The sequence below is a fragment of the Corella eumyota genome, chromosome 1 (genome assembly GCF_963082875.1).
Source record: "Corella eumyota chromosome 1, kaCorEumy4.1, whole genome shotgun sequence".
Lineage (NCBI taxonomy): Eukaryota > Metazoa > Chordata > Ascidiacea > Phlebobranchia > Corellidae > Corella > Corella eumyota.
The window spans coordinates 1,882,387-1,894,327 of record NC_137490.1 but is presented as its reverse complement, the minus strand read 5'-3'; the positions used below and the strand labels follow the sequence as shown (position 1 = coordinate 1,894,327).

At 27.0% G+C, this 11,941-nt stretch overlaps 3 protein-coding genes across 3 annotated transcripts; all 3 read left to right on the top strand.

Annotated features, from left to right (window-relative positions):
• The first annotated feature begins 425 nt into the window (after window positions 1–425).
• LOC145757036 (uncharacterized) lies at window positions 426–3,672 on the top strand. Its single transcript, XM_082572412.1, has 6 exons — window positions 426–663; window positions 826–953; window positions 1,261–1,453; window positions 1,691–2,295; window positions 2,659–2,772; window positions 3,182–3,672. Exons 1-6 carry the CDS (start codon window positions 623–625, stop codon window positions 3,253–3,255), a joined length of 1,155 nt encoding a protein of 384 aa, XP_082428538.1. The 5' UTR covers window positions 426–622; the 3' UTR covers window positions 3,256–3,672.
• A 596-nt stretch (window positions 3,673–4,268) lies between these two features.
• On the top strand, window positions 4,269–7,358 carry LOC145763928 (RNA ligase 1-like). Its single transcript, XM_082575487.1, has 6 exons — window positions 4,269–4,476; window positions 4,906–5,012; window positions 5,353–5,485; window positions 5,976–6,164; window positions 6,370–6,545; window positions 6,982–7,358. Exons 1-6 carry the CDS (start codon window positions 4,269–4,271, stop codon window positions 7,210–7,212), a joined length of 1,044 nt encoding a protein of 347 aa, XP_082431613.1. The 3' UTR covers window positions 7,213–7,358.
• Window positions 7,314–11,840, top strand: LOC145743199 (kynureninase-like). Its single transcript, XM_082561117.1, has 9 exons — window positions 7,314–7,624; window positions 7,950–8,035; window positions 8,179–8,301; window positions 8,757–8,948; window positions 9,386–9,541; window positions 9,827–9,998; window positions 10,406–10,592; window positions 10,957–11,092; window positions 11,463–11,840. The coding sequence occupies exons 1-9, from the start codon at window positions 7,429–7,431 to the stop codon at window positions 11,607–11,609; spliced, it is 1,395 nt and encodes a 464-aa protein (XP_082417243.1). The 5' UTR covers window positions 7,314–7,428; the 3' UTR covers window positions 11,610–11,840.
• Window positions 11,841–11,941: the final 101 nt, after the last annotated feature.

Sequence of the window (11,941 nt, the reverse complement as noted above, 5' to 3'; positions counted from 1 at the left end):
CTTTAGTTAAGCTTGGTTAAATTATGTTTATCAAAAATAGCTATGTGTTATTTTAATATTTAAAAAATTATTACAAGCGAAGTATATTAAAAGCCTTTTTTTACCTAAATGCTATTTTTGTCATTTTTTTTGTCACTTTTTTATTGTGGTAAATTAGAATAAAAAATGCGCCCCCTACCGATCATAGTTTGATTGACAGGTGATTGATTTTTTTATGACGCTTGCGTTTACTATGGACACGAATATCAACAAACTAACAAAACAAAAACAAATATTACGCAAATGTTTGAATTTAATAAATATTTAAATTAAGTTTATTTAATACTTCAAACTTTGTTGCGGACAAAAACCATTTACATTTTACCTTTAGCTGTTTAGTATTTAAATAAACAATAGACGGATTAACTAATTAAAGACTGAAAGAGCTAAAAAATCAGAAAATTGGAAGTTATATAGACAGATTAACAAGCATTTTTAAGTTAAATTTGTTTAAATTTTTAGCTAGATTTTGTGAATAACATTTAACCTATATAAAATGAACACAATGGAGTAAAAACTAAGGTGTAATTATTGGATTATAAACTAGTATTTTCAAAAAGTTAATTTCGTTTTAATATAAAATATGGGGAATTGTTTGTCAGGAAAGGGCAGCAAATCAAAAAGGTAATTTTAAAAGTTGGTTTTAAAACAGCAGTATTTATTATATATACTACCTTACAATTTATAGGTTTTTGGGTTTAATAATTTAGTTATTATGTTTAAAAAGTTTGAGTTATTGTACATGGTATATTTATATATACTGTGACTTTATTTTTTTTATTATAGAGCAATATCGATTTGTATGGTGGGATTGGATAATGCTGGAAAAACAACTGCAGTGAAAGGAGTCCAAGGAGCTTCTGTACAAGATGTTGCCCCAACTATCGGGTTTTCTTCTGTGGATATTAAATCTGGTGAGAATTTGGTTTTTAATTTTTTTTAACTTCCAATCCAAAAATCTAACTTCAAAGAACTATTATAGATTTAAAAATATTATTCCATTGATCCCCAATATTATATAATTATATGTACTAGTTAATAGTCCACTCTTAGTAATTTAATTGTCATTATGGGTCGGTACTCCTAACTTACCTGCGTTTTATTTATTTTGCAGGCCTATAAATTGGACCTATATACAAATATATATATATCGTACAATAAACTCCATTATGTAAAGGTTTTACAACAAAAAATGATTTCTAAAATTGTTTATTTTACCAGCCAACTTTGCTGTAACTTTAATTGATCTGGGAGGTGGAAGAAGGATTCGAGATATTTGGAAAAACTACTTGGCCGAGGTGTATGCAATTATTTATGTTCTGGACTCTAGTGATGCTGCTAGGATTGAAGAAAGCAAAGAAGAATTCACAAAACTTTTATCAAATCCGTTGGTACAGGGAAAACCAGTATTACTGTAAGCATGTTTGATTTTTTTAGAATATTTTTTCTTTTTTAGAATATTTAAAGTATAAATATTTGTTAAGATTGTAGACTTAGTTATAAACATTGTACTAAAAGGCCATTCAAATAGATATGTAATTGGGCAGTGGTCATAATACAATTTTTTTATTTATAAATTAATTAAAAATTATTAAATTTTTATAAATATTTTTTAATATAGAATGTTTAAAATAACACTTGTTCATTTTAGGTTAGCAAATAAGCAGGACAAAGTAGGTGCCTTAAACGAACCAACCATTTGCGAGGCCTTAGATTTACACACCATAGTCAACGAATATAAATGTCCTTGTCGTGTTGAACTGTGTGCTGCTATAACTAGCAAACCTGGTCGAAAAAATGTTGACAAAAACCTTAAGGCCGGATTTGATTGGCTGCTACAAGTCATTGAAAAACAATTTGAAACTCTTGATGCTAAAGTAACGGAAGATAAACTTAAACAAGAGGAAGAAGAAAGAATCCAACTTGCTGAAAGAAATGAGAGAGTTAAAAAAATAAGAGAAGAAAGAGAGAGAAAGGCACAAGAGAATGAAAACATCACTCCAACTGACAATCTAGAACTTACAACAATGAGTAACAATGAGCAACCCCAGGCCTCAGCTCGTAGTTTAAGATCAGGGTTAGGAGATCAGCTGATTGATGACAACGATGACATCACAATACCAGGGATGGTGACAGAAGAGGACTCGTGCACAGAGTCACAACAACGAGTCTCTTCACGATTAAGTCAAGTCACTTGTACAACCCCATCTCAAGCAGTTGTAGAATGTAATAGTTCAGCTTCTACAATGTCTAATGGTAAGATAAATATAAGTGTCTGAAATGGTGTTGATTTTTTGTATTTAAATTTCTTCTGCATCAAGAAGTGTTACGAAAGAAATATACAATGAATAATACATTAATGCAGTGGAAAAAATGACTAAATCAAATTCATGATTTAAAACATGTCAAAAATTATAAATATTTAAACATGATTTTTCAGTACAACTTCATAGTCACTAAACCCAAAATTTGTAATAAGAAAACACTTATTTCAAACCTAATTGTAATGCACACATTACCTGCTTTATTTTATTGCCTAATTTGAATAAGTATCTTAGTACATAAAATATTAATAACTGAACTTTAAACAAAAACTAAATCTTTAAATTTTCTATTCAGGTAATGGCCGTTTAAAGAAGAACAAAATATCTCCCGTAAATGACCTTCCAACATTGGGCAAGCTTGCCCCACTTAACTCTTTACCAAAAGATCCATCAATTAAAAACACTTTAGGTATGTTAACATTAATAATTAATTTATGAGCTAAACTTAACATTAATTTGGCAGTAATGTTGCCTTTGATTTTGAGTACATGTAACATATGTTATCTAATGGCTTTATACTAGTATAAATATATTTTACATTTAAATTGGCGTAGTATGTATAAAAAGACTTATAACGGTTGATTTTTAAACTGTAAAAAATTGAGCAAATAAAAAAAAACATTAAAACTTATTACCAACTGCATATTTTGCTTTGGAAATTGGCAAATGTTGTGTTTTTTAATTCGAAATTTTGCAACTTTGTCAATGTGATAACATGACCTGTTTTTTATCTTGCATATACACATTTATGTATATGTACAATACTTTTTTTAACCACATTGAGATAATCTACTTAATTTATTTTGTTTTTACTTTAGATTATGCTCCCCTACCTGCCTTAAACAAACCACCAAAACCTAACTTTGATTCTGATGAAGATATTGTTGTTTAATCCCTCTAATAATTTGAACTGTTTTAACTTGCATTAAAGCATTTTTATAAGCAATTTTTTTAGTAATTTTTATAAAAACAATAAACTATTTTTTACTTGTTTTGTAATATTTTAAAACGTTGCACCAAAAGTAATACTGGTATTAAAGTTTTTGTTTTTATGTTTACTAGCAATTGTAAATTTCTGTAAGTAAAAATTTGTTTGTACATTATTGCATTTTTTACCACTTTGTAGATTTTTAAGTTTTTGTTGGTACAGCTTTAGTTTTTATTATTTTTATAGCGTTTTTAAAGTTGCAATTTTTTCTGTTAACTTTTTAGTGTGCTATTATTTACAGTTCATTATATTGTACATACAGATTACTAGTTCAAAAATTTGTATTTTGTTTGCTTGTTTTTATACATAATACTATGGGTTACTGGCATAATTATTTTTTTCATATAAAATATTAAAATAAGAAATATATTCATATACTTTTTATATAACTTTTTTTATGTTATGTATTTGCTTTTTTAATTTATTTTTTTTACACTGTTTGTAATTATATTTTAAACCTAATAAATTCAATACATAAGGCAGTTTGTTTTATTAAATAAAAATTTTCTAAACAGATATATATTTCTCCATTTGACCGAATAATGTAATAAATAAGAAAACTAGCCTAATAAATTCTCAAAAAATATGTTAAAAGAAGAAACAAACTTTTTAAAATTTTTTCCATAAAAGGGGACATATAGACCTAAAAATATAAATTATTTTACTTTCTTATTATTTAACTTTGGGTTAAAACCAATTTTTTGTTCTAACATAACAAAATTAATTAAATTTCCAAATTTAACGTCATATTATTAATTAATTAAAGTAATCATGTTTATATATAGGTTATTCCCCTTGAACAAACAATTGAGAACTCAAATACGTCACAAGTACTTCGCTACAACGACTTTCTTACCACAGAAACGTGTTCAAACAGTTTATTTTCTAATTTTCTAATTTGCTTTTAATATAGAAATATGTCGCTTAACTGTAGCGTCCAAAGCAAAATATCTTGTGTATTTAAAACTGAGGTTTTAAGTTGCAGTTCTACTAAAAGAAAAGGACAAAATTATAAAGTTGTGGCGTCAAAAATCGTTTGCGAAGAAGCATGTTTATCAAATATTGAATTTGCAAAAATTACGGAAAAAATCGATGGAACATGCTGTTTTGTGGATGAATATAAAGGTGTATAATCAGTTTTTTCTTTATTTAAAATCCTTTTTTATATTTGTTTATCCTCGATGTGAAAAGGTCGACTTTATGACCCAAACATAGAGTAACAATTGTTACCTCAACCAAGTCTTGGGTTTTTTGAGGATATTAGAAATTATATTTGCCCAATACCAAAGGTGCTGATTAAGTATTGGCTCAACAGGAGTTCTTACCGTTTATGGCACCTTCTTTAAGGGCTTTTACAGTATGAAAGCAGTGGAGATTAAACCCACAACCTCATGTAGTGAACCTAGGTGTTTTGACCACTATACCACACTACCACTATCTTAATATTTATAACTTTATATGCAGTGGTAAAAAAATTGTTTTTAGTATATAGGGTTTTATTTAAAAGCATACAAAAAACATTAATTTATTTAAAAAACAGTTTTGATTTTACAGATTTAATTTGTTTATGGGCCAGATTGGACAGAAAACAAAAAAAAGGAATATTGAAAAAATTTCAACAATTTCAGAAGCGTCATAATGAATGGTTATTTGACAAACAAGTACTTTTAGTTATTTATATTTATTTAAAGTGTTATACTATTCTTACTAGAATTATTAATTATTGGACAATTCTGTTTCCTGTTTATTAAAATATAAATATATATACCATATTAAAATGTATGTCACTTATGTTTATAAAATCATTTTTTTACTTTATAAAATCTTTTTTTTCTTATTTTTTTTTAATTTAAAATTTTCACTGGCAAATAAATGATGATTTAAACTGTGTTAAAGTATAAATTCAATTTAAAACGAATTATAGAAATAAAGATAACTTTTAAAACAGGAATTTACAATTTACATGTTAATATGCATAACATTAATTAATCTTTAACACAGGAAAAGGAACCAATATTTAATTGGAATTATCCTGATAACATGAAAGAAGTTCCTGATAGTTGGAAACCAGCATTAAATGTAAATCGGGATAAGGATGGAGATATTTACCCAGACCAAAATGGACATGTGCCTGGTAAGGATTGTTTAAAATTTAAATTATTTTTTTTAACACAGCCTTTTCATTTTTTTGACAAAAAGAAAAGTATATATATATACTTTTTTCAGTCGATACCTAAATTTTTAATAGCTCAAAACCAGATTTTAAAATAAAAAAAAAACAGTTAATTGCAAAAAAAAAATTATTTAAAAAAAAATTTAGACTTTGAGTAAATACCTGTGTTTAAAACTATTCAAAATTATGCAATTTAAGCTCTCTACATAACAGGTACTTGTAGGTGTATTGTTGTTTTAGCATTTAGAGTTTTAACAATTAACTTCTATATGTTAACTTATTTTATATTAAATGAAACAGGATGTTACTTTATACATTTAGTTCTAGAGTATTGGTATTAAAATTAAAGTACTGCTTATAGAAATTTATTTTATGCTAACATTTATTTTTTGCATAAAATTAACATTATGTTAACTGGCCGAAAATGTATAATTGTCAAATTTTTATTCAGGGTGGGTGCCAATATGTACAGACAGTCGTCAATATTGCTGGCATTCTAGTGTTTTCAATGAGCAAAATAATCTTGCCTTAATTTTAAAACAAGAATCAAATGAACTGTTATTAACCGTGGCAAAGTTATCAGATTACAAAGGGAAAACTATGGAGTTGATTGGAACTAATATTAATAATAATCCATACCGTAAGTTTATTTTAATTTTCGAAGTTGATTTAACATAAAATATGTTACTGGAACTATTAAAATTTAGATAAACTATTTAGAGCTAATTAAAGTTAGTAAATTATTATGTAAAAATTTATTTTTGGCATTTTAAATTTAATTTTTTTTTTTGACAAATAAAATTATGAATGTAAAAAAAAATTAAATTTTTAATCTATTTTTACAGAACTTGGAACTAAACAGAATCCATTTCATGTTTTAATTGAACATGGCTCAATTGCTGTTAATTATAAACCAGATAAAATAGATTTTGATCAAATAAAAAATTGGTTAGGTTCAAATAATAGTGAGAATAATATTGAAGGAATTGTATGGCATTGTAAAAACGGAAAAATGTTCAAGGTATTTTATTTATTTTTTTGTGAAATTTTAATAATTTTTGAACTTATTTTAAAGTTAACTTACAAAAAAGTTAATATTACTATCCAGTACCAAGTCCAGTACCAAAAAATTTTGTAAAAAAATAATTTTTTTAACTAGTTTGTAAAGTTTTATTCAATTTGCTTTAGTATTAACTTTAAATTTATTTAGTATTTAAAAATGGCAAGGCCTTTAAAGTATACCAAAATACTAGAAGTAGGTCAAACCATATCTTGTTACCGCAAAAGTTAAAATTTTTTGTAAGAATTTGCATGTTGTTTAAAAATTTTAATTTTTTTTTAACATTTTTTAGTCTTAGAAGTATTTCTAATTTAATTTTTAGTAAAAATGTCTAAGTGGGTCTTTTGTTAGGCTATTTAGTTTATGGATTTTGAATTTGAATTTTTTATTTTTTTAGATACATCGTCACCATTTAGATTTACCCTGGCCTATAAACAAAGAGAATAATAAAGGAGATAATAGTGAAAAAAATTTACCTTTTTTAAGTTCACGTTTGGTTAAAATTGATTCATCGTTATTACAAGATTTTGATGATAAATTAAATCCATTTTGGTTGTTAATTAAAAAACTTCATTTGCAAACTTTTGAATCATTTTATGAACTATCTAATGTGGTTTATAATGAATAACATTTTGGTTTATGTAATTTATGTTTTGTTATTTTGATTAAGCTGTCTTGTGTTAGTTTATTAACTTATATAAAAACATTAAATTGTTGTTAAATTTGTGTTTTTGGTGCTTGAGTAAGGGAAAAACTAATAAAATTAAGAAAAAAAAATTAAAACCAATTTTTTTATCTTTTAGAACCTTTTTTAAATAAAAATTATTAAAAAATTTATTTAAAAATGGAATTGATTTGCCGTTCATTTGGAAATTGGAAATATGGAGACTCAACTTCAAGTGAAATTTTACACAAACTTGCTGCGGAAAATAACTTGAGTATCACCGATAAGAAATTTCAAGAACTTTTGGACAAGCAAGATGAAATGGCAAAGTTCAGAGATCAGTTTATTATTCCACAAAAGAAGACCTATTTGAAAGGTTGGGTATTTAGGATTTTTTGTAAATCAGAAAATAATAATGTTTTCCATTTTGACAAGCACTATGGTGTAATGATTAAAATACTTAGCTGCTGCAATGCCCTTAAGTAAAGTTCAATAAATGTCATGTACTCCTACTAAACTTAAAAACCAATTAGCAGCTTAAATATCAGATAATTTATTCAAAACTGCCAAAGCCAACTCATAAGTTAGTCTAGTAATGTTACTCTATGTTTAGACCATGAAGTCAACCTTTTAAAAATAAACCTGAAAAATTTTGTCAAAATTTTTATATTATATTTTGCGCTGTTTTTATTTTTTTTTAGATGATACTGCAACAGGGGATTGTATTCATTTGTGCGGAAACTCTCTTGGGCTTCAACCCAAAAAAGCCAAAGATTTAATTCTCAAAGTAAACTGTTTGTAGTTTTGAATATATGCATTTTTATTGTTGGAAATTTGACAATTCCTTGTCAAATATTTAAAATAAAAAATAAACCCAATTTTTGGTCTTTTTAACCCAGATTGAATTTCTTGTTTGTTATATTTGAACAGGTAGTAGATAACTGGGCTGATAACTCGGTAGAATGTCACATGGATGGATTTCTTCCTGCTGCAAAATGTGATATGTGTGTTGTTGAGGATATGGGGCAATTAGTGGGAGCTTATAAAGATGAGGTTGGTAAAAAAATTGTTTTTTTTGTTAAAAAGGCCTATTGATTTATTATCATTGTAAAAATTTATATTTTAAAACTTTATTAGTAGACATTTTTTTTTTAAATTATATTGTGGTTAAGATACTTGACTTCATTGCATAAGGTCCTAGGTTTATTTCCACTGCTTTAAGTAAGCACTATAAACAGAATGAAGTTTTGCTAAACCAAAATCAATCCATCAGCAGAATAATTATCAGGCAAATATAATAAATAATATACCAAGCTATCAAAGGCAACTTAAGACTGGTTTGGGAGAACAAATGTTACTCTATGTTTTAAACCATTAAATTGGCATTCCTACATCAAGGATTCATATTTATAATAAAAATTAAACACAAGGCCCTAGTCCTATAAAAACAATATGTCTATTCCCTTAAACCAATACACAATGCCACAGACTAATTATATTATTATTAGGTTGCTGTAATGAACGGTTTATCTGTCAATCTCCACTTATTGCTAATTTCCTTCTACCAACCCACTGCTACGAGAAATAAAATATTATTAGAAGAAATGGCCTTTCCATCTGATCATTATGCAGTTGAATCACAAATAAAACAAAGAGGTTTTAAACCTGAAGAATGTATGCTGTTTGCTAAACCAAGAGATGTATGTTATTAAACATTTTGTATATCATTAAAAATTTTAAATTTTTCCCTTTTTAGTGACATCTGATGATTTGATATAGTTTCAAATTTTATTCAAGTTGAATATTAAAAGTTTTTATGTATTTGTTTATAACTAGCTATAGTAGTTAAACCTTTTTCCTGGACTTTAAACTTTAAAGATACAATTTATTGTTTTAATTTTGTAATAAACTTTAAGCTCTAATATGTCATATTAGTCGATAGACCACCCTATGGTTTCAAACAACAGTTTTTTTTAGTTTTTCTATTTGACATACAGGGTCTATATATAGCAGGTGTATAAATTTGACATCCATATATATATATATCATCCAGTTAGTGTATTTACTATTAATAAAACTAAAGAAATATAGAAAAAATCACAAAACATTCTTGATTATTCATATCTTAATTTTAAAGGGTGAAGACACTTGGAGAATGGAAGATATACTGGAGTTGATTGAGAAAGAAGGAGACACAATATCTCTTATACTGCTACCTAGTGTTCATTATTATACTGGCCAGGTTTTTGATATGGAAGCTATTGCTAAGGCAGGACATAAGAAAGGTTGTTGGGTAAGTATTAAGATGTGTAGTTTTATACAGAACAAAAATAGACTAAATTGTAAATTCAATATATATTTTTTTCCTTAATTACTATATAACTCATTGTGATGCCTGGTCATATATATAATGTTTAGTTTAACTTGTAAACAATGCTTAATTAATAAAATTTTAAAATTCTTAATCAAATACTGACAAAGGCAATTTGAGACTGGGCCAAGGTAATATACATTATGTTAAATTACAGTAGGTTTACCTTAAATTAATGTAAATTTTATTAAGTCCTGTTTATTTTAGGTAGGATTTGATTTAGCTCATGCAGTAGGCAACGTAGAAATTTGTTTGCATGACTGGGACATAGATTTTGCATGTTGGTGTAACTACAAATATTTGAACTCGAGCCCAGGAGCTATTGCTGGAGCTTTTCTGCATAGAAAACATAAAGACACTGACTTTCCTAAGCTAATAGGTGGGATTTTATAATGTATTTTTTATACATAAATTTTCTATGGAATTAGTCATCTAAACCCTTATCTATGCTTACATTTACTTTATCATGGGGCTTACTGGAGAATATATAATAAGAGCACTTGCTATACCACCAACTCAAGACTGGGTCGGAGTAACAGTTGTTACTCTATGTTTAAGTCGCATATTCGACTTTCCCAAATCGAGGATAAAGATACAAAAAAAAATATGTTTGTCTATTTCATAGAGCTACAAAATATATAAAACTGCCATTTGTAGTACATGAGTAAATTATTGCAGGCAAATATTAGTTAAAAACAACAATTAAAATGTCAATGCCCGATGGTATGGTATTCTATCTACTAAATATATTTTATTTATTAAGATAACAATATCATATTTTTCTAGGTTGGTGGGGACATAAACCTGAGACCAAGTTTGCAATGACAAACAAGTTAGAATTATGTGAAGGGATTTCAGGATACAGGATTTCTAACCCACCACCTTTACTTGTAGCTCCTTTAAGAGCTAGTCTGGATATTTTTAAACAAACTAATATGAGAGAGCTAAGAGAAAAAAGCTTTCTTCTTACAGGGTAAAAATTTGAAATTTTTTTAATAAATTTAAAATTTAAAGTTTTTTTTATATATTATTATCCTAGATGTGCAAGGTCGACTTTTGTAGTTAGTTTTAGCAGTTTAGGATATTATAGATTATAATTGCCCAGTAATTATGCTGCTGATTAAGTGCTGGCTCAGCAGGAGTTCATACCGTTTATAGCACCTTACTCAAGGTCGCCACAGCATAAGATCAGTGGGAAATGAACCCACGACCTCATGTGTGGTGTAGCAAGTGTGTTTACCACTACACCGAGCCGCTGGTGTTTCTAACTTACTCCAGACTAGCCTAAAATTAGATACTTTTGCTTATTTAGTAAACCTCGTTTAAACTAATTTTAGTTATTTGAAACTTTTGCTTCAACATTATTTCCCCAAAAACAAAACAAACCAACCTTTTGTTGACATCATAACTCCTTCTGATTTTAAACAAAGAGGATGCCAGCTGTCAATCAAATTTAGTGTTCCAGTTAGAAAGGTAGGATATTTAAACATAAGTGTCTTTTAACAGAATAAGATTAAGCCCATAGAAATAGCCTGAATATCGCCAATAAATAGTAAAACTAACATATTTTTATTAAATCCAATTAATAAAAACATAAATTTTATTTTAACCTTTTTTGCCAATTTTCTCTATTTTTATAAGGAGTTTAGTAAGGTATAGAAATATCCCCAAGATAACCTTATAAGGTCATTTGACCTATTTTAGTCCCTTGGTGCTTATATTGTCTGCATAGCTGCCTACATACCACCAAAACATATGCTTGTATACAATCTATTGGTGTTGGATTAGTGAAAAACTGACAGTTGTTAACGTGTAGTAAAAATTAAGATATGTTGTTTTTTAGGTTTTAGATGAGTTGGAAAAGAATGGAATTACCGCTGATGTTCGTGAACCAAATGTGTTGAGAATTGCCCCTATTCCATTGTACAACACTTTTCATGATGTTTACAAGTTTATAAACATTGTGAAAGAGGTATTGAAAAAATCCTAAAGTTTTGATGTTTTTGCATATAGTAGAAGGTGATTAAAAATAGGAGCAATTTTAACGTAATAACATGTAGTAGAATTTCTTTAAATCATAAATGTCATATATATATGTAAAATTAAAAAATGCTAAACTTATATTTTTTAATAATATTTAATGTTATTAGGCAATCAAAATTTTTATAGGTTGTACTTTTATTGTTTTATACAAACGTTTTAAAGTTTCACTAATTTAAGATTGTTACACTGACCTTGTTAATATATGCATGTGTTTTAACTTTTGAAATATCTCAAATTTTAGATGTTTAATTTGTGTTTTATATTTTAAATTTATTGTAA

Bases quoted from the DNA above. Each gene is read 5' to 3' on its own strand.
- LOC145757036 (XM_082572412.1), top strand. From the start codon at position 623: ATGGGGAATTGTTTGTCAGGAAAGGGCAGCAAATCAAAAAG. The intron at 2,296-2,658 runs GTAAGATAAATA...TTTTCTATTCAG, and splicing joins AGCTTCTACAATGTCTAATG to GTAATGGCCGTTTAAAGAAG. The intron at 2,773-3,181 runs GTATGTTAACAT...TTTTTACTTTAG, and splicing joins ATCAATTAAAAACACTTTAG to ATTATGCTCCCCTACCTGCC.
- LOC145763928 (XM_082575487.1), top strand. From the start codon at position 4,269: ATGTCGCTTAACTGTAGCGTCCAAAGCAAAATATCTTGTGTATTTAAA. The intron at 5,486-5,975 runs GTAAGGATTGTT...ATTTTTATTCAG, and splicing joins CCAAAATGGACATGTGCCTG to GGTGGGTGCCAATATGTACA. The intron at 6,546-6,981 runs GTATTTTATTTA...TTATTTTTTTAG, and splicing joins AAAACGGAAAAATGTTCAAG to ATACATCGTCACCATTTAGA.
- LOC145743199 (XM_082561117.1), top strand. From the start codon at position 7,429: ATGGAATTGATTTGCCGTTCATTTGGAAATTGGAAATATGGAGACTCA. The intron at 8,302-8,756 runs GTTGGTAAAAAA...TATTATTATTAG, and splicing joins TGGGAGCTTATAAAGATGAG to GTTGCTGTAATGAACGGTTT. The intron at 10,593-10,956 runs GTAAAAATTTGA...AACTAATTTTAG, and splicing joins AAAAGCTTTCTTCTTACAGG to TTATTTGAAACTTTTGCTTC.